This window comes from Ovis aries, chromosome 23 (assembly GCF_016772045.2).
Source record: "Ovis aries strain OAR_USU_Benz2616 breed Rambouillet chromosome 23, ARS-UI_Ramb_v3.0, whole genome shotgun sequence".
In the NCBI taxonomy this organism is placed as follows: domain Eukaryota; kingdom Metazoa; phylum Chordata; class Mammalia; order Artiodactyla; family Bovidae; genus Ovis; species Ovis aries.
This window is the reverse complement of record NC_056076.1, coordinates 47,071,895-47,099,442: the sequence shown is the minus strand read 5'-3', so window position 1 is coordinate 47,099,442 and position 27,548 is coordinate 47,071,895. Positions and strand designations below refer to the sequence as shown.

General features: G+C 42.6%; 1 protein-coding gene across 2 annotated transcripts in view; it reads right to left on the bottom strand.

Moving 5' to 3' along the window:
- KATNAL2 (katanin catalytic subunit A1 like 2) overlaps positions 1-27,548 on the bottom strand; it is a 108,931-nt gene that overhangs the window by 32,904 nt on the left and 48,479 nt on the right. For both annotated transcript variants that reach the window (XM_004020529.6, XM_060405265.1), the window contains exons 3-11: positions 22,654-22,820; positions 21,090-21,132; positions 18,952-19,069; positions 17,811-17,909; positions 15,562-15,660; positions 15,275-15,352; positions 11,001-11,099; positions 7,571-7,634; positions 7,256-7,374 (exon numbers count right to left, since the gene is read on the bottom strand). In XM_004020529.6, the coding sequence (XP_004020578.4) occupies positions 7,256-7,374; positions 7,571-7,634; positions 11,001-11,099; positions 15,275-15,352; positions 15,562-15,660; positions 17,811-17,909; positions 18,952-19,069; positions 21,090-21,132; positions 22,654-22,820 (886 nt within the window). The remainder of the gene's footprint in view (positions 1-7,255; positions 7,375-7,570; positions 7,635-11,000; positions 11,100-15,274; positions 15,353-15,561; positions 15,661-17,810; positions 17,910-18,951; positions 19,070-21,089; positions 21,133-22,653; positions 22,821-27,548) is intronic.

Sequence of the window (27,548 nt, the reverse complement as noted above, 5' to 3'; positions counted from 1 at the left end):
CTCAGAAGTCTTCCTGAAGCAGAGGAAAATTGGAGTTATATAAAATGCTCCCAGAGAATGGAGCATTCTAGTTAAATGACTTTTCTGGCTGTTCAACATTGAACAAGAAAATCCATATTCATAAACATCTGAATTTTTTCTTCTGCTTAGGTGAGTCCTGTCCAAGGAATCTGATGGAATCTTTTCTCTGAACACCTTACAGTGTTTTTTGCTCACTGATTCGAAGCTGATTCTGAGGGGACCTTGTAAGTTTTGCTGTTCCTCAGCCCATAGAAATGGAATGTTAGAAAGAAGTCTTCAGGCTGATAAGAATTATAGTTAGTTGGATTTAAGCTAATTGAAATATAGCTAACTAGAATCAAATGAAACCCATAAATTTAGGAGGATTAAGTTTAAATCCCATCTGGCACTGAGTTAGACTCAAGATGAAGAACAATGAAACAGAAGATGTCAGCATAGATTTCCAAAAATTACAATCTGATACGGGTGATAAAAATTTATAAAAATATACACTTTTGAAGTAACTTGAGGACAATCACAAAGTAATAAATAGGTTATTTTAGGTATTTTAGGTAAATCAATCTTTTAAAAATATTTTATGATCACTTTCAAATAAGCCATAATATTTTGAAGATGAGCCTCTCCAAGGAAATGTAACTTAAGTGCAATATTTTAAAGGATTTTTTTTCAGAAAATATATTTACATTCACTTTGTATTGATTACTTACCAGTCACCCGACAGAGTGCAATAGTTTAACAGGATTTCTGAGCAGGACCCACCTTATATTGAGGCATAAATTAAAACAAGTATTTTCTTAAGGTGACTGGAAGGTATAATAAAATTTTATAATATAAAATATACCATATACTACGGTAACTGGGATTGATTCCTTAATTTCTTTCTGATTGGTCATTGTTAGTATATAGGAATGCAAGTGATTTTTGTATATTGATTCTGTATCCTGCAACTTTACTAAATTCACTGATTAGTTCTAGTAATTTTCTGATAGTATTTTTAGGGTTTTTATATATAGTATCATGTAATCGGCAAGTAGTGAGAGTTTTACTTCTTCCTTTAGACTCTGGATTTCTTTTATTTCTTTCTCTTCTCTGATTGCTGTAACTGGGCTTCCAAAGCTATGTTGAATAATAGTGGTGAGAAATGGACATTCTGACGTCAGAGGGAATGTCTTCAGTTACTCACCACTGAGAATGTTTGCTGTGCGTTTATTGTATATGGCCTTTATTATGTTAAGGTAGGTTCCTTCTATGCCCATTTTTTTGAAGAGTTTTTTACCATAAATGGGTGCTGAATTTTGTCAAAAGCTTTTTATGCATCTATTGAGATTATCGTGGGGTTTCTATTTTTCAATTTGTTAATATGGTGTATCACATTAATTGATTTGTGTATATTGAAGTATCCTTGCATCCCTGGGATAAATCCAAGATCATGGTGTATGATCTTTTTAATGTGTTGTTAAATTCTGCATGCTAGAATTTTGTTGAAGATTTTTGCATCTGTATTCATCATTGATATTGGCCTATAACTTTCTTTTTTCATGATATCTTTGCCTGGTTTTGGTATCAGGGTGATTGTGGCCTCGTAGAATGAGTCTGTGAGTGCCCCTTCCTCTACAATTTTTGGGAAGACTTTCAGAAGGGCAGGGATTAGCTCTTCTCTAAATGATTGATAGAACTCCCCTGTGAAAACATCTGGTCCTAAGTTTTTGTTTTTCAGGAGATTTCGATCATGGTTTCAACTTCAGTGTTTGTAATCAGCTTGTTCAGACTGTATTTCTTTCTGCTTCAGTCTTGGGAGCTTGAACTTTCCTAAGAATCTGTCCATTTCCTCTAAATTGTCCATTTTATTAGCATATAGTTGATCATAATATTCTCTTACAATCCTTTGTATTTCTATGTTGTCTGTTGTAACCTCACCTTTTTTATTGATTTGATTTTTCTCCACCTTTTTCTTGATGAGTGTGGCTAATGGTTTGTCAATGCTGTTTATCTTCTCAAAGAACCAGTTTTTAGTTTTATTAATCTTTACTATTGTTTCTTTCTCTTTTTTTCATTTATTTCTGCTCTGACTGTTACGATTTCTTCCCTTCTTCTGAATTTGGGATTTTTTGGTTCTTCTTTTTCTAGCTGCTTTAGATGTAGAGTTAGATTATCTATTCAATGTTTTTCTTGTTTTCTGAGGTAGGGTTGTACTGCTATAAACTTCCCTTCTGCTGCTGCTGCTAAGTCGCTTCAGTGGTGTCCGACTCAGTGGGACCCCAGAGACGGCAGCCCGACCAGGCTCCCTCGTCCCTGGGATTCTCCAGGCCAGGACACTGGAGTGGGTTGCCATTTCCTTCTCCATAAACTTCCCTAGAACTGCTCTTTTTGCATCCCATAGGTTTTGGGTCATCGTGTTTTTGTTGTCATAAACGAAGCAAGAATATAAAACGGGAAAAAGATAGTCTCTTTAATAAGCTGTGCTGGAAGAACTGGATAACTATGTGCAAAAGAATTAAATTACAATACTTCCTAACACCATCATTTCAGTTCAGTTCAGTCACTCAGTCATGTCTGACTCTTTGTGACCCCATGAACCATAGCACACCAGGCCTCCCTGTCTATCACCAACTCCCGGACTTTACCCAACCTCATGTCCCTTGACTTGGTGAGGCCAACCATCTTATCTTCTGTCGTCCCCTTCTCCTCCTGCCCCCAATCCCTGCCAGCATCAGGGATGAGTCAGCTCTTCTGCGACTCTGCGAAGAGTCAGCTCTTCGCATCAGGTGACCAAAATATTGGAGTTTCAGCTTCAACATCAGTCCTTCCAGTGAATAGCTAGGACTGATCTCCTTTAGGATGGACTGGTTGTTTGAAAGCATCAATTCTTCGGCACTCAGCTTTCTTCACAGTCCAACTCTCACATCCATACATGACCACTGGAAAAACCATAGCCTTGACTATTTTGTTGACAAAGTAATGTCTCTGCTTTTTTAATATGCTGTCTAGATTGGTCATAACTTTCCTTCCAAGGAGTAAGCGTCTTTTAATTTCATGGCTGCAATCACCATCTGCAGTGATTTTGGAGCCCCAAAAATAAAGTCTGACATTGTTTCCACTGTTTCCCCATCTATTTCCCATGAAGTGATGGGACTAGATGCCATGATCTTCGTTTTCTGAATGTTGAGCTTTAAGCCAACATTTTCACTCTCCTCTTTCACTTTCATCAAGAGGCTCTTTAGTTCTTTTTCGCTTTCAGTCCTAAGGGTGGTGTTATCTGCATATCGGAGGTTATTGATATTTCTCCTGGCAATCTTGATTCCAGCTTCTGCTTCTTCCAGCCCAGCATTTCTCATGATGTACTCTGCATGTAAGTTAAATAAGCAGACTGACAACATACAGCCTTGACATACTCCTTTTCCTATTTGGAACCAGTCTGTTGTTCCATGTCCAGTTCTAACTGTTGCTTCCTGATCTGCATACAGATTTCTCAAGAGGCAGGTCAGGTGGTCTGGTATTCACATCTCTTTCAGAATTTTCCACAGTTTATTGTGATCCACACAGTCAAAGGCTTTGGCATAGTCAATAAAGCAGAAATAGATATTTTTCTGGAACGCTCCTGCTTTTTTGATGATCCAGCAAATGTTGGCAATTTGATCTCTGGTTCCTCTGCCTTTTCTAAAACGAGCTTGAACATCTAGAAGTTCACAGTTCATGTACTGTTGAAGCCTGGCTTGGAGAATTTTGAGCATTACTTTACTAGCATGGGAAATGAGTGCAATTGTGCGGTAGTTTGAGCACTCTTTGGCATTGCCTTTCTTTGGGATTGGAATGAAAACTGATCTTTTCCAGTCCTGTGGCCACTGCTGAGTTCTCCAAATTTGCTGACATATTGAGTGCAACACTTTCACAGCACCACCTTTTAGGATCAGAAATAGCTCAAGTGGAATTCCATCACCTCCACTAGCTTTGTTCGTAATGATGCTTCCTAAGGCCCACTTGACTTCCCATTCCAGGATGTCTGGCTCTAGATAAGTGATCATACCATCGTGATTATCTGTGTCGTGAAGATCTTTTTTGTTCAGTTCTTCTGTGTATTCTTGCCACTTCTTCTTAATATCTTCACCTTCTGTTAGGTCCATACCATTTCTTTCCTTTATTGAGCCCATCTTTGCATGAAATGTTCCCTTGGTATCTCTAATTTTCTTGAAGAGATCTCTAGTCTTTCCCATTCTATTGTTTTCCTCTATTTCTTTGCATTGATCGCTGAGGAAGACTTTCTTATCTCTCCTTGCTATTCTTTGGAACTCTGCATTCAAATGGGTATATCTTTCCTTTTCTCCTTTGCTTTTCACTTCTCTTCTTTTCACAGCTATTTGTCAGGCCTCCTCAGAGAGCCATTTTGCTTTTTTGCATTTCTTTTCCTTGGGGATGGTCTTAATCCCTGTCTCCTGTACAATGTCACAAACCTCCGTCCATAGTTCATCAGCCACTCTGTCTATCAGATCTATTCCCTAACACCATACACAAAGATAAACTTGAAATATATTAAAGACCAAAATGTAAGACCAGAAACTATAAAACTCTTAGATGAAAACATAAGCAGAACACTGTATGACATAAATAATAGCAAGATCATTTGTGACCCACCTCCTAGCATGGAATAAAAACAAGAATTTATAAATAAATGGGACATAATTTAACTTGAAAGCTTTTACACAGCAAAAGAAACTATAAACAAGGTGAAAAGACAACCCTCAGAATGGGAGAAAATAACAGCAAATTAAACAACTGACAGAGAATTAATTTCCAAAATATACAAGCAACTCATACAACTCAATACCAGAAAAACAAACAACCCAATCAAAAAGTGGGCAAAAGACCTAAACAGACATTTCTCCAAAGAAGACATACGGATGGTAATAAACATATAAAAAGATGCTCAACATCACTCATGATTAGAGAAATGCAAATCACAACTACTATGAGATATCACTTCACCCCAGACAGAATGGCCAGATCAAAAAATCCACAAACAACAAGTGCTGGAGAGGGTGTGGAGAAAAGGGCACCCTCCTCCACTGCTGGTGAGAATGTAAACTGATACAGACAGTATGGAGATTCCTTTAAAAACTAGGAATAAAGACACCATGTGACCCAGCAATACCACTCCTAGGCATTACCCTGAGGAAATCAAAACTGAAAAAGACACATATACCCCAATGTTAATTGCAGCACTACTTACAGTAGCCAAGACTTGGAAGCAACCTAGATGTCCATTGATAGATGAACGGATAAAGAAGCTGTGGTACATATATAATTACTCAGCCATAAAAAGGAACACATTTGAGTCGGTTCTAATGAGGTGGATGAACCTAGAGCCTATTAAACAGTGAAGTAAGTCAGAAAGAGAAAAAAATATCCTGTATTAATGCATATATATGTCATCTAGAAGGATGGTACTGATGAATCTGTTCATAGAACAGCAATGCAGATGCAGACACAGAGAAAAGACTCAGGGACAAGGGTGGGGGAGAAGAGAGTAAGATAAATGGGGGAGAGGGTGAGATAAATGGAGAGAGTAGGACAGATGCATATACACTAACATATGTAAATAGACAGCCAATGAGAATTTGCTGTATGACTCAGGGAACTCAAACTGGGGCTCTGTAATAACCTAGAGGGGTGGGAATGGGCGGGAGGTGGGATGGAGATGCAAGAGGGAGGAGACATACGTACACCTGCGGCTTCCCTGATAGCTCAGTTGGTAAAGAATTTGCCTGCAGCGCAGGAGAGCCCAATTTGATTCCTGGGTTGCAGCCATGAAATTAAAAGACGCTTACTCCTTGGAAGAAAAGTTATGACCAACCTAGATAGCATATTCAAAAGCAGAGATATTATTTTGCCGACTAAGGTCTGTCTAGTCAAGGCTATGGTTTTTCCTGTGGTCATGTATGGATGTGAGAGTTGGACTGTGAAGAAGGCTGAGCACCGAAGAATTGATGCTTTTGAACTGTGGTGTTGGAAAAGACCCTTGAGAGTCCTTTGGACTGCAAGGAGATCCAACCAGTCCATTCTGAAGGAGATCAACCCTGGAATTTCTTTGGAAGGAATGATGCTAAAGCTGAAACTCCAGTACTTTGGCCACCTCATGCGAAGAGTTGACTCATTGGAAAAGACTCTGATGCTGGGAGGGATTGGGAGCAGGAGGGGAAGGGGACGACTGAGGATGAGATGGCTGGATGGCATCACGGACTCGATGGAAGTGAGTCTGAGTGAACTCCGGGAGATGGTGATGGACAGGGAGGCCTGGCATGCTGCGATTCATGGGGTCACAAAGAGTCAGACACGACTGAGTGACTGAACTGAACTGAAGATCTACTGGAGAAGGGATAGGCTACCCACTCTAGTATTCTTGGGCTTCCCTTGTGGCTCAGCTGTAAAGAATCTGCCTGCAATGTGGGAGACGTGGGTTCGATTCCTGGATTGGGAAGATCCCCTGGGGAAGGGAAAGGCTACCCACTCCAGTATTCTGGCTGGAGAATTCCACAGACAGAGGAGCCTGTTGGGCTACAGTCCATGGGGTCACAAAGAGTTGGACACAACTGAGCAACTTTCACTTTCATGGTTAATTCATGTGGATTTATGACAGAAATCAAAGCAATACTGTAAACCAATCATCAATCAGTTAAAAATGAATATTTTTTAAAATATATACCATATACTCTTAGAAATGGTATATTATAAAGATAAAAACAATTTCCTAAGGGAATAAAAAAAAAATCCCTCCAGCCTATAGTGCTGTGGAGTAAAGTTGGCTGGAGCAACTGAAAGAGTAAGTTTTAAGCTTCTTGATTCTTCCTTAGAGTATCTAGTATAAGGACAAGCATACCACAGTAGCCTCTCAGTAAATCTTAACTGAATATACTGAACATGCTTAATAATAAATGTTTCTTGAATAAAAGAAAAATAGGCCACTACAGAGACAATTTTTTTCATGGTTCTGTTTCTATGTCATGTGAATCGAAAAGGGGCTGTTGGCCAAATTCCCAAAGAAGGGAGATCATGTTTGCTGATAGGGGCACCACTAGCAGCTACATAGTAGTCAATCCACCTCCCGGGCTTTTGGTCATTAAGATCCAGGATAAATTTGAACATTTAAATCACTTAAGAACAAACAAGACCACTGTCATCATTCTGTACCACTGTCTTCTGCCAGAATTCATTCTAAAGAAACAAAATCAAGAAACCCTACCCGAACAAGCTTTTCTGAGTCCCCTCTCCATTTGCTGACAATGGTAGATGCAGAAATATTAAAGAAGGTGGTTTTGCATTCCGTAGCCACAGCTTTGGCCAGTAAAGTCTTTCCTGTACCTGGAGACACATGTGGGTAAAACATGAGCGACCCTCGAACTCCATCCCTCTGCTGACAGACACAAGACAGTCACACAAGCAACACAGGAGGGGGGCACACAGCACGCAATGCCTCAGTCCCGAAGGGAAGACAGATGCACACTCATCCCCTGCATACTCGCTTCACACCAAGATCACAGCAGAAAGATCCCTTTACCTGGAGGTCCGTAAAGCAGCAGTCCTTTCCAGGGGGAAAGAATTCCTGTAAACAGCTGTGGGTACTGTGGGAGCAAGGAACAATGATGAGATTTGGTACCTGCAGGGCAGCCTGCACACCCTCAGCTCAGGCAAGCTAGGGGAGCTAGGGTGAAACACAGGCAACTCTGGGCCAGCCGCTCCTTTTTTAAGACTAGCTGTCTCTCTCTGTATACACCATCTCCCCCAGCACACACACACACACACACACACACACACACACGAGTATCTAATTTATCCCAATTTGACTTTCACTCTGGATAGGATGCATGGCCGATTTTTTTTGCTTTTTAAAAGAGCAGTTATTTTGAGGAGAAGAAAGGCACATATAGGTACTATCCCCTCCACTGCAGTAGTCACCGCTCACATGCAAATAACGATTTCCCCTAGAGTTCGAGCAGTCTTTTGAATGTTGTGAAGCAGGTACGCTCTTTAAGATGCCAACTTTTTAAAACCAATATAGAAAGGTGTATGTGAGTAAAGTTCAACGTTATGGTGAAGCCTGATTTGGAAGTTGAGAATATGCAATGCATAATACGTAATGAGACACCGACTCCAAACAGGACACGCATGGACTTCAGTGAATCTCTCCTGTTAGTTCAAATTCAAACCATCTGGAGTTGGTAAAGGACAAGAAAGAAGGAAAAGGAACAGTAAAATTATAACTAGCTATTAGCTTCTTGCCAATGCTAATCCAAAATCTTGACATCGTATGGAACTTCAAATACCACGGCGACAACACATCCAGAGAGTCTCAATGAGATGCTCTAGCCTTTTGCACAAGAAGACTTGAACAATGGAGCCACTCAGAGGAAGCAGGGAATACCTTTCTACTTACTCTGACCACCACTGTGGTTCCTCCCCTACGTGTCTGAACACAGGAAGGAAGAAAGGAAAGACAGTCCAAGCTGACTGATTTTGTCTCATTCGAATAGAAGCATCCAAAAATCAGGGGCTGCAAGGGCTCAGAGGTAAGAATAAATAGGTTATTCAAGAAAGTAAATTTGTAATCCTGACTGCAGGAGATCACCAAAACTGGCCACTAATTATTTGCAGCTCCTTACATCAAGAGGCAGAGGATATTTCTCCACCACTTGGATCTGGACTTGACCTCATGAATTTGGCCAGTGGGGCCTTAGCACATGGAAGAGACTTGAAAATATAAGGGCGTGGGAAAGGCTCAGCGATTGGGCCCTTTCTTGCTTCTGTCTGGGAACTCACTGCCACCACGTGAACAAGACTGGGCTCTCCTGCTGGAGGATGAGAGGCAAAGAGAGGTCTCAGGGGCCCTGGTGACCCCAGCTTTCCCAGCCTCTCTATCTTCTCCAGCCAGACTGGCTGATACACCAGACATGTGAGTGAGCCCAACCAACATCACGCAGAAAAGCATAAGCTGGCCCTGCCGAGCCCAGCCCCAAATGGCCACCCACAGAACTGCTGCAAACAAGGAAATGATTGTGGTTCTAAGGCACTAAGTGTTGGGGTGGTCTGTTATACAGCAAAAGCCATGTGGTACACTGACCTCACCACCACTGCTATAAACCAAACATGTAGTCTTGCTTTCTATTTTTCTTCCTGTTTAGTATCAAACCAGTCAATCCTAAAAGAAATCAACCCTGACTATCCATTAGAAGGATTGATGCAGAAGCTGAAACTTCAATATTTTGGCCACCTGATGCGAAGCACCAACTCATTGGAAAAGACCCTGATGCTGGGAAAGATTGAGGGCAAGAGGAGAATGAGGAGGCAGAAGATGGGATGGTTGGATGGCATCATCGACTCAATGGACATGAATTTGAGCAAACTCAGGGAGATAGTGAAGGATAGGGAAGCCTGGCATGCTACAGTCTATGGGGTCGTAAAGTCAGACATGACTTAGTGATCGAACAACACTGACCTCACCGCCACTGGTATAAACCAAACATGGAGTCTCGTTTTTTAATTTTTCTTCCTGTTTAGTGAGCCACTCCGCACAAAGATTTGTCAGCAGTAAGCAATGAGAACAACTCAATGGCTCTACTACCTGGTGCTCTGGAAGGGGCTGTCTAGTCTTTACAACCAGCCAAAAGCAAAGCCCTCAATGATGGGAGTACTGGGGGCGAGGCGGGGGAAATCCATGCAAACACAGTCAGATGCTCCCTCCTATGGCAGGTATTTTTACTATAATAAGTATATTTAGGGAGGCAGGCTAATAGTAACTGACTAATCATATATACTACGGAGTCTTAGATCTTAAATTACCTCTTAGAGGAGACACCTGCCTTCAACCAATACGTAACATGATTTCAAATGGCCTAGAATGGACAGAGCCTTGGTGCTCCCGTGTTGACAAAATATTGTGACGTAGACAAAAAGTGAATGTATGACCAGTAAACACATGAAAAGATGCTCAACATCACTAATTATTAGGGACATGCAAATCAACAGTATAATGAGGTATTGCCTCACACCAGGCAGAATGGCCATCATCAAAAAAATCTACAAACAATAAATGCTGGAGAAGATGCGGAGAAAAGAGAACCCTCCATTGTTGGTGGGAATGTAAAATGAGAATGGATATAGCCTTATGGAGAACAGTATGGGGACTCCTTAAAAAACTAGGAATAAATCTACCATATGGCCTAGCAACCCCACAGCTGGGTATGTACCACACGAAAACCATAATAAAAAAAGACACATGTACTCCAGTGTTCACAGCAGCACCGTTTACAATAGCCAGGACATGGAAGCAGCCCAGATGTCCATCGACACATGAATGGATAAAGAAGATGTGGTATATACCTACAATGGAATATTACTTAGTCGTAAAGAAGAATGAATTTGAGTCAGTTCTAGTGAGGTATATGAGCTTAGAGCTTGTTATACAGAGTGAAGTAAGTCAGAAAGAGAAACACAAAATATAAGATATTAATGCATGTATATGGAATCGAAAAAATGGTACTGAAGAATCTATCCGTAGGGAAGGAATGGAGATGCGGACGTAGAGAATGGGCTTGTCGACACAGTGGGGGAGGGAGAGTGGAACAAAAGGAGAAAGTAGCGTGAGCGTATATACACTGTCAGCTGTAAGAAGGACAGCTGGTGAGAAGCTGCCGTGTAGCACAGGGAGCCGTCTGGTGCTCTGTGATGACCTGGAGGGATGGGATGGGGGGAAGAGGGGAAACTCGGGAGGGAGGGGATGTATGTATAATTATGGCTGATTCACATTGTTGTACGGCAGAAATCAATACAACATTGTAAAAAATTTTTAAATATACTTGAATTTTAAAAAAAGAAAATAAAAAGTCAACTTATGAACAGAAAATCACCCTGTCTTTCTCTTCCTGATAGGTGAGCTTGCCCCAGGGATAATGAACAGAAATCAGGCCTCCCAAGAGGCCTCCCATCCTTACCCTTGTAGGATACACAACAGCTTCTTTGACTAACTGCTTGGCTGCATCAAGTCCAATAATGTCATTCCACTTTATGTTTGGATTATGGAGATAAATGTCCTGCAATGCACATTTGATCATTCTGTTAAAACTAATGTTCTCCTTCACAGCTGTAATAAACACAGGAGCAGAATACTTGACTTGCAATAGGACATAAAGTGCTTATGATAAAAACAGCTTTTCGTATTAGATACATATGTATATACATATTGTAATTTGACATCAGTTCAACAAAGGGATGCCATGAAAATATTTAGTGATTTTCCCTGAAGAAGATATTCATAATATAATACTGTACTTTTAGGGTTAAAAAAAAAAAATCTCCTAGGGACTTCTCTGGTGGTCCAAGATTCTGGGCTCCCAAAGCAGGGGGCCCAGGTTCAATCCCTGCTCAGGGAACTAGAGCCCACACACCACAACAAAGACCTGGTGTAGCCAAATTAAACATATATGTATGTATATATATGTGTGTGTGCTATGTTGCTTCATTTGTGTCTGACTCTTTGTGACCATATGGATTATAGCCCACCAAGCTGCTCTGTCCATGGGATTTCCTGGGCAAGAATACTGGAGTGGGCTGCCATTTACTTGTATATATATATACACACACATATATGTATATATATGTATACACATGCATATATATATGCATACATTATATATGTGTATATGTATATACATGTGTATATATATACATTTTAAAAGGCTTTGTATACAAACTTATACATACATGGGCTTCCCAGGTGGCTTGAGTAGTCAAGTTCCCACCTGCCACCAAAGGAGACATAAGAGATGCAGGTCCGATCCCTGGGTCGGGAAGCTCCCCTGGGGGAGGGCATGGCAGCCCACTCCAGGATTCTTGCCTGGAGGATCCCATGGACAGAGGAGTCTGACAGAACACAGTCCATAGGGTCACAAAGAGTTGACTTAGCATGCATGCATGCACATGTACATATATATGTATATAAAATATGTATATATACAAATATTAGCTATATATACAAAATATATATGCATACACACACACACATATATATATATATATGAAAGGGAAAGTGTTAGTCACTCAGTCGTGTCCAACTCTTTGCAACCCCATGGACTGTAGCCTGCCAGGCTCCTCTGTCCATGGAATTCTCCAGGCAAGAATATTGGAGTGGGTTGCCATTTCCTTCTCCAACTACATACACACATACAAAATAAGGGGCTTCCCAGGTGGCTCAGCGAAGAATCCAACCACCAATGCAGGAGATGTGGGTTTAATTCCTGAGTTCGATCCCTGAGGTCAGGAAGATCCCCTGGAGAAGGAAATAGCAACCCACTCCAGTATTCTTGCCTGGAAAATCCCATGGACAGAAGAGCCTGGCGGGCTACAGTCCATAGAGTTGCAAAAGAGGACATGACTTAGTGACTAAACAACAACAATAATACAACATAAAATTTACCAAAAAGAAAAAATCTCCAAACAATGGACTAAACCTGTCTTCAAGTCAATAACAAACCATGCTGATTTACGACTGTAATCAAAGAAGCTACAGAACATGCCTACAAATTACGTTAGCTTTTATCCGAAACATAGTTCCTAGCTGGTGCCTGCACTCTCTCCTGCTCCTTGATCTCAACAACACTTTCTAATTTGCTACATAAAAGAGATAATGCTCCTCTGAAACCAATTTCTCTTCTTCCCTAGCGATTGCTCCCTACTTCCATCAGGAGCAATTGCTTCTACAAAATCCAAGGAAGCCAACAACCAAGTGAAAGTACAGTTTTCCCCTCACAGAGTAGAGCCCCATAGCAACCACGGAGGACCCATAGCAACCACGGAGGATAATCAATTAAGGTAGCTTTTACTGATAACTAATTTGCAGTCTCCAAACTTCAATTTCACAAGATGCTCAGAACAGTCACTCAGGGGCTTTTCTCAGTGGAGCTGTTTTGGGCAAACTTGTCTAGAGTGTTATAGCAAAAAAAAAAAAACAAACCCATCTCCCTTCCACAGTCATTCTGAGTGACTACAGAACAATCTGGAAACTAATTTTATATTTATTTAATTTTTTAAAAAGTGATACATGCACATGATTGAAAAAACATAAAACCAGGGACTTTCTTGGTGGTCTAGTGGTTAAGAATCACCTGCTCAATGCAGGGCACATGGGCTTGATCCCTGGTCTGGGACTGAGATCCCACGTGCCAAGGGGCAACTAAGCCCAAGTACCAGCTAAGCCCCCAAGTGTCGCAACTACTGAGCCCTCACACTGAATCAAAAGATCCCTCATGATGCAGTGAAGATCCTGTGTACTGCAACTGAGACCTGGTGCATCCTAATAAACCTATGTAATACGTAAAAACATGTTTTAAATGCTGGTAAGATGCTGTGCCCCCATTCAGTGCCCCATCCGCCCAGGTCCCTCCACAAGGGGTGACAACGTTTCTTAGAGAAACTCTTTACGCAGGTGATTTTGATACTGTGTGATTGCAGGATCCATTCCTGGGTGAGATGACAAAGGTCTCGGTCTTCCCAAATCCTGGGAGAACCACCCTGTCTTGAAAGGACCAGCCACTCACTCTTATTATCACACTTTCTTAGGAAAAGCTTTGCACACAATGGGCATTCATTGGAGTTCAAGGCGTCCATCGGTAACAGCAGAATCTCTTGTCCTCATCAAGCATTGACACTGAATTCCACATGGTGGTGTTTATAATTTCCCAGTAGGAAGTTCCTCCTTATCTCAATCAAAAGTTATCAGAACTCAGTAGAACTGCCTCAGCGGGAGGTGAGCTCCCCATCCCTGTCGGCTTTCAAGCAGAGTCCGTATGACTGCCTCTCACAGTTCTGTAGAAAGGATTCCAGGTAGAATCATTCCAGGCCACTTCTACTCCACAACTTTATCATCACTAGTCACTGTATCCATTTGCAAAGACAGTAACAAGACTTGATTTGGGGGTATAACAATATTTTTCTCTGCTCTCTTATGCATCCTAATTACCGTAGCCTGGCTCAACCCCTCATCCTCTCACTGATAATAACTTCTGAGCTGGTCTTATCTCCATTTCTTTGATGGCCTTCCACACTGTCATTAGAACAAGCTGTCTAAAAGCACATTTGATTATCCCATTCTCCTGATGGATGCCTTTCAGAGATTCTCCGTCTAATATAGACTGAGCCCAGCCTCGGGTACTGTTCACAGCGCCCTAACACGCAGGAACCCCAGCCTCGCTCTCCAGTCCCTTCTCCCACCATTTCTAATGGTGTTTCAGTTGGTTCCCCAGAAACACTGCATAAGCGCTACAACTCACTTGTCTGTACCTTGCTCAGAATGCCTCCCCTCCGCCCTCTTCTGCCCTCTCTCACAGGCTATTTCCTGTGTCTCTTCTTCCCTAAGAAGATATAGATCCTTCCCAGCTCCCATTCACCTTTGTGTTTCCAGCTGCTAGCACATGCCTGACACATCAGAGGTGTGTAGGGGACACCCTCTGGGCTAAATGGAGACCTGGGGATCTTAACGACCTCAGAGCAGCTGTGCAATTTTTGCATCATTTTAAACATCCAGGAAGGAGCCTGCCTAGGTTTCAGTCTTTCATTAAATATGAGATCACTGGAGATTAGAAAAATCTCCTATAATTCAGGAATCTATTCTGTTACCAAGGAACCTGCCCCAAGTCACAGAGTGAAAAAGAGGAGGATCTAGAAATCAAATCCAGGTCAACCTATTCCCAAGCTTGTGTGTCATCAGCCACTAGATTTCACTGCCTTTAGGTCCTGGGGGACCAAGCTTGAAAAAAATCAGTCGTGTAGATGGTAAGATCTTTCCCACTAATCTGTTTCTTCATGAAAATTTCCAATTATAAAACCAGACTCCTGACATCTCTATTTCTAGGCTTAGACTGTTTAAACAAAATACAGACGTCCTCTCTCCTTCTCTTAGAGGCTTTCTTTCCTTAAATCTTGGCTTAGCTCTAAAACCTTTCACCTGTCCCTTCCTTTCTAAGTCCTTTTCTCTTTGGGTTTTCTTGGCCTCTATAGTGAGATGGTGGGCTTTTTGTATTGTAATTTTATGATTCTATAATTTATTCATCATGCATTATTGTGCCTCTAAACAATATGAGTGCCTTCGCAAGTGGGGGCACCTTATAAATAAATGATCATATTTATTGTTATTAATAAAAGAAGCAGCCCACAATGCTCCTGGAGCCCCAGTCTGCCTCCGTAAATTTGTGAATTGAATATCAGATCTTACCCGGCTCACCACGGCTGCCAATTCTCGCATCTCACTGTTCATGCCAATAAATGCACTCAGAGGTTTCAAGAGTCGTTCCTGATGATGAGAGCAGAAAGCCTCACGTTACAAAATTGCTTCATCACTTAGGAAGGAAAACAGAGCACAGAGCTCCATGGCACAAATGGTGGCAGATCGCTGTGCCCTTTAATTGGATCACAAGGCTCCTCTGGACTCAAAATTGTATTCCAGAATTTCATCTGGATTTTGACAGTTTGCAAGATGAATGTCCCATCCCAGCCACTTACTGAGGGGTCTGGGTTACAGTCGAAGCTGTTCAAGCCAAGTTCACTGGTTGCTCCTTTGATGGCATCTGTGAGCAGCCCTCGGAAGTCAATGATTGGGCCCTGAAAGGGAATAATAGTTATTGCAGTGGCCATTTAAACAGGAGGGGAGACTATCCTTAGTAGCTCAGCTTCATTAAATCAAGACACATTTATGTACCATGGTCTGCAGTGCAAACTTAGAGTAAAGCTTTAAGAGGAGACTATGCTAATAATGAATAAGATGATTTCCTCAGGTTGGGGCACTCCAGGCAAAAAAGAAAAAAACACGTTATAAATAAATTTTTCACAATGAAGTTGGCTTGAATAAAATTCCCGAGCATTTTTCAGTTCCTGATGCACCACCAGTTTTCTACGTGTCCAATTCCCCTGTATCATCTTTCTTTTAAAATATTCCACACATGGGAAGAACTCATTGGCACAAGAATCATGATAGTTCCTATCTACTGACTATACTGTACCTTCACCACTCAGGAGACTGCCTGGCACAAATCAGGTGTGTGAGGTACCTGCTGTGGATTACTGCCAATTCTTATAACACTTCTGCTAGTCGGGAGTGGCAGCCTAGTTTCACAGATGTGGAGGTAAGCCTAGAGAAGTGAAATGATCTACCCAGGGTCTCACAGCTAACAAGGAACTTAAGACCAGGATTCAAACCCAGATATCTATCTTCCATACCCAGACTCCTTCTGATGCCACTGTCCCCCCTAGAGGGGGAAGGAAAAAGCAAGAATACATGTCAAAATTAAATAACAGTAACAGTAGCCACCACTTACTAAGTGTTTATCGTGTGCTCTCTGTTCATTATGACATTGGAGGTGGACACTACGATTATTTCCATTTCACAGATGAGAGAAATGAGGCTTGGAGAGATCTAAAAACTTGCCCAAGAATCACAGTCAGGAAGGTGAGACGTGGGATTTGAACCTAGGCAGGCTGACTTCAAAGCTGGTGCCTTGAGAACAATACAGCTAGTAAATTTGCAAAGGGACTTGGGTATCGCGAGCTTTGGAGGCTCTGAGATTGGGCACCTCTGAGATGGCAATGAAGCGTCCGTTTTTGGGGATGGGCCCCTGACTATAAGCCCTTCTTCAGCTCATGAAATGCTAGGCAGAAACTGTCCACAGCTTAACCTGAGGGCATTTCTGCTGCAAACAGAATTTATAGCCAGATTCTTTCAAAGGTTAAGTGTTGGATTAAATAGCCCCTTCCTTGACCTGATTAGAAATATCCATTCATATCAATGTGAGATGTTCATAAGAGCAATTAATGCTGCAACACTGCTGGGCACAAAAGTGACTGGACAATGTGATGAAGGTAGTAACGGTGAGCAGGGAAGTACTTTTTTATGGGCAGCGCTGATCGGAATGTGTCACCTCCAGCAATCACCCATATAATTGGGGCCCTAAAAGGAGCCAATTCCCCTTGATTTCCAGGGAGATGCTCCCCATTTCCCTCCAGACACACACCCAGAGTTTAGTTTGCCTGAGAAGCGCTGACTAGAGGTGAGTCAGCAGTCCCATAGGATCGAAGAAAGAAAGGTAACTCTGAACAGAATTCAGTCCTCAAAGTTACAGTCAAGAGAAACACACTGGTGTCGATGCTGCTTTTAAAAAGTGACACGTTTTTACCTGCCTTTAGCCTACAGCTACCCAAATTGGGTCTTTTCTGTTTGAGAGACTCTTACGCACGAATCAGGACATGAAGTTCATTAGGAAAGCAGTAGAAATAGCTATCGAGGACAAGATCAACCTTATATCAACTGAGGTTCACATGAAATTACATTCAAATCTGGAGTCATATCTCTAAGGAGAAAGGGACACTGCTAGTCAACTCCCACTGACAGGGCAGAAAGGAATGAATGTGAGGCCACAACTCCTTAAATAATGTGGGAGAGTTCATCACTGTAATCACAGGATTTTTAAGCTGAAAGGAACCAAGCCATTTCTTCCAAACTCCGCAGTTTACAAATGGGAAACTGAGCCCCTTGGAGATGGAGCCACTCATTCAAATCCACCCATCCAGAAGGGAGACCCGGTCCAGGACCTCAGAGTTTCATCCTCAGCCCATCTATTCCCAGTTCACCCTATAGCCAACCTTTGATCATCACATATTACCTTACCTGTTTGACAAATGTAACAATCAAAATTTTTCATTTTCAGAAAGAAAAAGGAAATTCCCCATTCAGTGTTCGGTTCATGAGACCCACTTACTTTCTTTGGATGGACGTTTTCTTCTCCTCTGCCTTTGTTGATTCCAGATATACTTAAGCCGAAATCAGCACTCTCCTTGTGAGTGTGATTGACAACCTCCTGGAGAAAGAGGAAGAGAAGTGAGAAGTCAGCGACAGAAAGCAATTTGAGATGCTGGCTGCAGCTGCCTGTCCCGTCATCCCAAATCCTTCTGCAAACGGGGACTTCCATGTGTGATTCCACCACTTTTGTGCAGACCAAACAAGACGAATAAACACTGCTTGTGCTGGGTGGGAGGAGCTGTCCCAGGAAGCCACAGGCTCTGAGCCCCACAAACAATGGAGGAAATGGCTGGGCCTCCACACCTCCACTCACAGGCCTGTCTTTTCTCCTGGGACCAGAGGTGTTTGTGGCCAGGGGTGGCTGAGTTTGGAAACACAGCAGAGTCAACAGTCAGCCAGCCTCCTGTGGGATTTATCCTGCCCCTCCCGCTTTACCTCGCTTCCACCTGAGCCAGTCCACAATAGCCAGGACCACACAACCCCCTTGAAGACGAGAGATTCTCTCTGACCAACTGAGTTGTGAGATAATGACTTTCCATCCGCCCGGACAGCTCTGACATGCATCCTTCCCTTCCCTCTTCACCATTTCCATTGGTTCTCCTTCCTTTAAACCTGGTTGGTATGTTTTGTCCTGGACCGAAGGTTCTCAGCATGGGCTTCACTCGCCTGCCCATCTCTCCCCGCAGAAAGCCCAGTGTGGAGGTCTGGCTTAGTGACCCACCATGTGTGCCTTGGAGAAACCCAACAGGAGACTTGGAGCCCGGCCACACCAAGACCACCCCAACCTACGGGTAGGACCCCGGGACACCCTGTGGGACGGGAAGAGCTGGCACGTCCAGCTTCCTCAAGAGGAAGCCTGAGCCTTGTGGGAACCAGGCCCTCCTGCTCTGACTGGGCCTAGGATTCACCCCTCAAGGCCTGTTGCCCAGCACGCAGACCAGCCAAAAGTTTGTGGGGAGGAAGGAGTCCTCCACCAAGTACTGGAAGAAACTCTTAACTGAACGAAATCAAACTGTCCTCGAGGGACAAATAAACATGACTATTTCCTTGGGGCTGTTTCTCAGCCACCTGCAAGGAGACCAGCGCCAAGCAAAGCTGACCTGTTTAGGATGCTCCGTGTGGAGGGGCCTGGCTTCCCCAAGCTTTCCCACCGTGGTTTTGGACCGCGGCCTCTGCTGGTTGATCTTGGGAAGATTCTGACAACTGTCGGTCATCACCCTAGGGCAGGGAACAAAGACCTTGGAGGAAATCCTGTTAACAATCTGAGATCTCAAACTCCTCACACAGTGCATTTAAAGAGAGTTCTGGAAAGATCTGGAGGCACAAATCCATCTGGACCGTCCTCCCACCCAGCCCTGCCCATCTTCAGTCTACCTCCCAGGTCTAAGGCGGGGCTAGAGGGTCCACCGCCTCCTCTCATGACACAACCTCTCACTTCAATAACCGTTTAAAGTATAATGAGTATAAGATTATACACAAATGCTATGTATCATTTTTCTAGCTATCTTTCTTACAGCCAACCTCGATGGTTGCCGTGTATAAACAGCTACCCAGAGAGGAGCTGAAGAACCCCCAGCTGCCCCCTGCCACCCTGCTCCAGGGCTAAAGGAGCAAGGCGCTCCTAGACAGTCGCTCCCAGAGCGTTCCGCCAGATACGGAGTGCTGAGGCAGTTCCAGGGATGAACCTGCAGCTGAAAAGCAATCAGGTTTCCTTTCGCATTCCAAAGCTGCCTCTTAAAATGCTCCTCACTGTTTCTGTTCACAAGTAGTTATCATTTATTACCGGAGTCTGACTAGCTTTATGGAAACTATAAAGGAAAGAGGAACACTTTGGTGAAAACAAAGAGACTATTTGGAAAGAACTGCACAAAAGCAAAGGTAGCCTCAGGCTGAGGGACCCCGTGACTGTCATGATGAAGCAGGCTCCGGCTCCACGGCTCTTCTTTAAACGACACCAAAGGTCTTCATTTATAAAAGATGAGGCGAGAGGGTGGGATGACTTGGGAGAATGGCATTGAAACATGTATAATATCATATACGAAACAAATCGCCAGTCCAGGTTCGATGCATGATACAGGATGCTTGGGGCTGGTGCACTGAGATGACCCAGAGGGATGGCACGGGGAGGGAGGTGGGAGGGGGGTTCAGGATGGGCAACACGTGTATACCTGTGGTGGACTCATGTTGATGTATGGCAAAACCAATAAAATATTGTAAAGTAATTAGCCTCCAATTAAAATAAATAAATTTATATTTAAAAAACAATAAAAGATGAGGTGGCTAAGTCCCTTCCTTCTCAGGTTGTGGACAAAGGACTTGGAGTCACAGAGCAGGGAATCCAGAGGGCCTCACAGAAGCTCTTAAGGGCCCAGTGAGTTACCTACGATCACAATCCAAATTTTCTTCTTTTAATTGTGTCCTAAGATTTTTTTTTTTTAAACTTTGCTCACGGCCTGAGTGATTGTGTGGTCTCTACTGGAAGCCCACTGCCACTTTCCCCTGAGGTCTGGGCTTTCCCGTAATAGCAAAGAGCCACAGGCCTTGATGCCCCGCAGCTGTGCGGTCCTGGGCACTTTGTGAACAGGCTCTGCTGACAGGCGTGTAGCCCGGATTGGGAGGAGGGGAACGCGGGGGACACTGAGGCAAGCGTCAACCCAGAAGAGTCAGGAGACAGAGGGGCTCCAGTCAGATACCACAACTTCCAAATGAGACCGGGATTTGAGAAGCTGGAGAAAGAGATACACAAGATGAGTGTGAGAAAAGGAGAGGAAGAGAAAGACCCGATTCCCTCCAGACTGTCAGGACGTGATCTGAGGTACACAGAGAAATGACCTTTACGATTCAGAAAGGAAAAATATTTCTGGGGAGGTGCTTACTATGTTCTGGGAACTCACTATGTGTCAGACTCTTGCTCCAAGCTTGTAAGTGGCAGAGCCAGGAATTGAACCTGGATCTTTTGGTCTCTGAGGTCCATACTTTTCAAACCTCCTAGCCTAGAAAGACAAAGCATCGGCGGATGCAATTCTTGATGGTAAAAGCAGAGAGCCGATGGACAGTGGTCCACGCCCTGGCTGTCTGTAACATCAGAGGAGCCCATGGCTGGCCCCCCAGGGTCACAGGACCATGGTCTGAGATTGCTGCTTGGCAGACATGGAGCCACACTGGAGAATCTTCTGGAAACAGATCCCACAAACTCTTAAGGGTTGAGTTGGTCAAGATGAAATACCATTTACTTTACCTTCTGGTCTTCCCTCCGCTTCTTTGAGGTAAACTGTTTTCTGCTGCGGCAAAATAAATATCAAGAGGAGAAGGACATTTATTTTTTTAAGAGAAAGTGATTTTTCAGGTATGTTTGTCCTTTTACATCATTCTTAAAATTTGTGCTACATGCAGAAACTGTAAGCTATTCTCATCTAGAGAGGAATGGAATTACCAGCAAAGAGAAAGAAGCCCATGCTTCCCAAGCATTTCCACACAAAGACCCCAAAGGCCTCAGAAGATATTAAACACGTTGGGAGACCACAGACTCGGTGGCAGCTCCAGTGCGGGCTGCTTTATAGTTACCATTTCATTAAGTTTTCATGAACTTGACACTATTTTGCTGTGGTCCCTGGAACATGGCTCAGAAGGTAAAGAATCTGCCTTCAGTGCAGGAGACCTGGGTTCGATCCTTGGGTCAGGAAGACCCTTGGAGAAGGGAATGGCCACCCACTCCAGTATTCCTGCCTGGAGAATTCCATGGACAGAGGAGCCTGACGGGCTACAGTCCATGGAGTCGCAAAGAATTGGACACAACTGAGCAACTAACACTTTCACTCTTACTTTCTGGGACACCAGAATGGAACACTTATCAGTCAAACCCTGCCCATTTACCTTAAACTAAAGACACTGTGTCCAATATCCCAGGAGAGTGTGGTTCCAAGCTAGAACTAGCATTAAAATCAAACCATGTCAGTAACAGTCCTGTGGCCCAGTGGTTAGGAGTCTCTGCTTTTTTCTGCCAAAACTCAGATCCAACAACCAGCCACAGATGCAGAGCTATGCACACTGTATTGGAAGGGAGCGCAGATAAACCTCTCTTGCTCTCTCAGACCCCTTCCAGCTCTGTGATTCAGCCCTGGCTATTTTTAATTGACGTTCCTTTTGGTTTCCTGGTCCCTACATGAAATGTTAAAGTCTGTGGCTTAACAAGTGCCTTGTAAACAGGACAATGATCTCCCTTGGTTTATAATTACTTCCCCCACTTACAGACTTCTAAGTCAATGTCACTACAAAACACAGGGCCCTAACTTTAGATCTTTCCTCCAGCCAGCCTCCTTGACTGCTAACCTATACTGGGTCTTTGCATTATATTGATCATTATCTGGATTGATGGCTTTCAAAAGCATTTCATTATCTATACATGAGCTATTAGCCTCACCAATACTCATTTTCATGTTATTTTCAAGATAGATAATAGGTCTTCCCAACAAGAAAAAAGTCTTCTGTCATTTATTGTCTTCCAACAGCTCTTTCCATCTCTAAAGAAAAGAAAGAAAGTACCTGTGACCTGCTGGGGTTTTGTTTTCATTGCCCTAAATCATACAGTCCTCAAGCAAATGCCGACAAGACAAAAAGGGACATCAGTGTCCAGACGATCATGTTTAAATTGTCTGCACTGGATCTAAAAGAGGCTACAGAATCCTTCTGGTCTATCCTTTCAGTGTAGAGTTGGGGACATCCTCTATCTGGGAATAAAATGAGGAAGACACACAGAGCTTAAAGATGAGATAGCGCCTTACTTCTAGAAAATAGCCATGTACCTGTGTCTGATGCCTTTTTGACAATTTTGGGGTATTTCTGAAATTTTACAAAATAATAGCTCTCATATTCCATTAAAATAGTTTCAAGATCGACGTTGTCACAAACTTGAAAGCGTCGTAACCCCATTTTAGTTTCTTGCTCCAAAGCATTGGCTGCATCAATATATCTGGCCATGTCACAGAAGAAAGAAAAACAAAATTAACTCTAGGTAAAGAGAATAAAGGCAAAGTCCAAAGAAACTCAATACAAATAGTGAGCGTATATTAAAGAGTACGTTAAACAAAAACTAGAGTATATAAGGTTTGCCTGTACAGTAAAGAGCTCCACCACATAGGTTAAGTATATCCAAACACTGTCTTTCAAAACATTTTGGGGTCCAGCAGCTAAGACTCTGCACTCCCAATGCAGGGGACCTGGGTTTGATCCCTGGTTAGGGAACTAGGTCCCACATGCTGCAACTAAGAGTTCACATGCCACAGCTAAAGATCCCACATGCCTCAAAGCAGATGGACGACTCCAGGCACCAAAACTAAGACATAGCACGGCCAAGTAAATGCATAAATAAAAATTCAAGTACTTAAAAGTCAAATAAGTAAATCAACTAAGAAAATATCTTGTAATTTACTTTTATTCATGTTTAGCCAAAGATGGTTATTTGCCCAACTTGCTTGCTTCTTTATTTACTAGTATTCATTTCAGGTAACATTTGACGAGTGATAAAACCCCAGTTTAACCACACAGGCAAGGCTTGCCATCATTGAAGTAGCTGAAAAGAATATGTCATGTGCTCTGAAGGGGATTCCAAAAATCTGTTGATCGACATCACTAAGGAAATTTAGTATCAGAAAATGTCATCTGCTTGGATGTGTTGTTTCTGATCACTTCTTCACTGGTCACAGATGATACCAGCAGCTTCCTCTGTATGCATGTAGTGTCAGCAGCGTGGGTCCCTCACTCATTTTAACCTGGTCAGTAGGAAGGCTGTCTGACTTAAGTGGTCTCAGCAATAAAAGCAAGCTCCTTGTCTCACAATCCTCCGAAAGCGGAAAAACTCTCTGGTTTTAATCTGAGTCCTCAACCTCTTTGAAAACCAAAACCTCTCTCCTGAAAAACATGCAAATATGCACAAATTAGCATATACTTTCAGGAACTCATCCAAAGACCTCAGATTGCAGGCTTCAGTGAGAGTTCTTTCTCTTTGATTTCAAACCTGGGAACATATAGAGGAGAAAACTTTCCTTTTTGTCATGCTTCCTCTGTGTTCCAGATTCAGATCAGTTAGAGGACTAAACTTTCTTGAAAGGGGTTGCCATGACTATTTCCAGTACCTTGCTTATTTTAAAGAATTTGCAAATGTGAACTGATCAGGTCAGTCAGCTTCTATACTTATTAATGGCTCATCAGGCTTCTATCCTATGTCTTAATCCCCATTTTACATAGGAAAAAAACTAAATCCACTTTTATTAATAATTCTTTTTAGTATAATGTAATACATGCTCATTTAAGAAAAAATTAGAAAATTGCACTACTCAGAGACAATGTTAACATCTTCTCTCTTTCCAAACATTTTTAAATGACTTAAATACACATATACTTATATACATACACTTGTTTAAAAAAAAAAAAAAAAGATGGGAACATACATTAGAGATTGCCTGAATATAAAGATTGCTTTCCTGACATCACATTCTGAACACTTTCCAGGATCATAGAGTTTGGGCTTAAAAATGATAACAATAGGTGATGGCAGGTCCCATATTTCTTAAACTAATTGATCAGGAAAACAGGATTTTTTTTTCTTTGCCATTCCATGGGGCATGTGGGATCATAGTTCCCCTACCAGGGATTAAACTTGTACCCCTGCACTGGAAGCGCAAGGTCTTAACCACTGGACCACCAGGCAAGTCCCCAGAGCTATGTCTATGTGTTCCAATCCATTGTTTGGGCTTGAACGAGGTCTCAATTTAACAGAGCTGGTAGGAGGAGCTACTGGAAATTCTTAACCAACAGAGTGACAGGACAGGACTTTAAAAAGAGGTGTGAGCAGTAAAGAGAAAGCCAAAGTAGAAAAGATGAGGGAGAGGCTGGTAACAGGCACTGGGGCCAGAGGAGGCACACGTGCGGAGCTAGACCCCTCACTGTCTGCTCTCACTAACTCTCCCTCATGCATTTGATCTCTGCTCTTTGTTTACCTAGTGGTTCACTTATGCCCTGCCCCTGCTTGCTCTGTGCCCCTGTCTAAATCGTCCTTGTCCATCACAACTGTCTATCCACATTTTATACATCTTTCAAGACCAGCTCGCGTGGCCTTCCCTACAATGCTTTCTCTATTTATTTTAATACACAAAAATCAATCCTCTCAGCTCTTCGTTAAAGGAAAGTCTACTTTCGTGATACTAATATGTCCTTAAACATTTTTCAACTTGATAATTCATTCATTTCTCCCTTTCCCAGCAGGTCTCTGGAAATGATCAACTTTAGCATAACTTCTATCAATTACAGATGCAAGAGGCCATCTCGTGGCAGAAAAGGGAAATGCATGCTTTGTAAACAGTCGATTCTTGAGGCCGTAATAGCACCTGCAGGAGAAAGGATAGCTGTGTGACTTTGGTCTTTTTGTTTTCACAGTTCTCCTTTCTGATACAGTTTCTAGAAAACAACAACAACAAAAAAAATCAGTAATTACCTGTGTGGATGGCTGTGTCTTTCTTTCCAATTATTTCACCCACCTACCTGCTAGTAAGTTCCTCAATGGCTGTTCAAATAACACTTATCAAGCATCTATTAATACAATGCTCATGATGTTGGGGTCTTATAAGGTGAGTCCAGGTTTATAAGGGTCAGTGAATCTGTGAAGGAAGTATTTCTCAGAGTGTTCCTTGAAAAACTAGTCCCTAAAGATTGCCGGAAGAAATATCAATAACATCTCAGATATGCAGATGACACCACCCTTCTGGCAGAAAGTGAAGAGGAACTAAAAGCCTCTTCATGAAAGTCAAAGAGGAGAGTGAAAAAGTTGGCTTAAAGCTCAACATTCAGAAAATGAAGATCATGGCATCTGGTCCCATCACTTCATGGGAAATAGATGGGGAAACAGTGGAAACAGTGTCAGACTTTATTTTGGGGGGGCTCCAAAATCACTGCAGATGGTGACTGCAGTCATGAAATTAAAAGACGCTTACTCCTTGGAAGAAAAGTTACGACCAACCTAGACAGCATATTAAAAAGCAGAGATATTACTTTGCCAACAAAGGTCCATCTAGTCAAGGCTATGGTTTTTCCAGTGGTCATGTATGGATGTGAGAGCTGGACTATAAAGAAAGCTGAGCGCCAAAGAACTGATGCTTTTGAACTGTGGTGTTGGAGAAGACTCTTGAGAGTCCCTTGGACTGCAAGGAGATCCAACTAGTCCATCCTAAAGGAGATCAGTCCTGGGTGTTCATTGGAAGGACTGATGTTGAAGCTGAAATTCCAATACTTTGGCCACCTGAAGTGGAGAGCTGACTCATTTGAAAAGACCCTGATGCTGGGAAAGATTGAGGGCAGGAGGAGAAGGGGACGACAGAGTTGGGATGGCATCACCAACTCAATGGATGTGGGTTTGGGTGGACTCCTGGAGATGGTGATGGACAGAGAGGCCTGGCATGCTGCAGTTCATGGGGTCGCAGAGTCAGACATGACTGAGCGACTGAACTGAACTGAACTGAACCCAATGTTTGCCAAGCTTACTTGACCATAAACTCATGTGAGTCATATCAATTAACATTCTGCAGAATGACTGTTGTAGAGTTCCAGGTGCTTAGAAAACACCGTCTTGAGGTAATTTAGCTCAGTGTTTTTTGAATGGAGCTGAGATTTTTATCAAAAGATAATGAAAAATGGGCCAAACCCACATTTTTAACTGCTTTAAGTCCTTTGCTAATCCAGGTTGTGTATTAGAAGAATAAAATCCAGCCCGTACCTCCTCCACAGTAAAAGTAAGCAAGGACTCATATATGCTCACTTGGTGTCAGGAGCTACTCTAAGCATGTCATATATTTAATCCTCATAATAAAAGCATGTGCCTGACACTCATTATCTTCCACTTTACAAGCAAGGGAACTGAGGGACAAAGAAAGTAAGTAGATTGCCCAAGGTCACTGGCTAGGAAAGAGTAGAGTGGGCATTTGAACCAAGGCAGATTGGCTCCTGCATCAAGGCAGAGCCTCTTGATGAAGGTAAAAGAGGAGAGTGACAAAGCTGGCTTAAAAGTCAACATTCAAAAAACCAAAACCAAAGATGATGTCATCCGCTCCCATCACTTCATGGCAAATAAATGGGGAAAAAGTGGAAACAGTGCATATTTTATTTTCTTGAGCTCCAAAATCACTGCAGACAGTGACTAAAGCCATGAAATTAAAAAAAGCTTGCTGCTTGGAAGAAAAGCTATGACAAACCTAGACGGAGTATTAAAAAGCAGACATCACTTTGCTGACAAAGGTCCTATAGTCAGAGCCACAGTTTTTTCAGTCGTCATGTGAGTGTTGGATCATAAAAAAGGCTGAGCATTGAAGAACTGATGCTTTCGAATTGTGGTGCTGGAGAAGGTTCTTGAGACACAAGGAGATCAAATCAGTCAATCCAGTCATTCCTAAAGGAAATAAACCCTGAATATTCATTGGAAGGATTGATGCTGAAGCTGAAGCTCCAATACTCTGTCCACCTGATGCGAAGAGCTGACTGATTGGAAAAGACCCTGATGCTGGGAAAGATTGAGGGCATCAGGAGAAGGGAGTGACAGAGGATGAGATGGTTGGATAGCATCACTGACTCAGTGGACATGAGTTTGAGCAAACTCCAGAGATAGTGAAGGTGTGCTGCAGCCCATAAGTGACAAAGAGTCAGACATGACTTA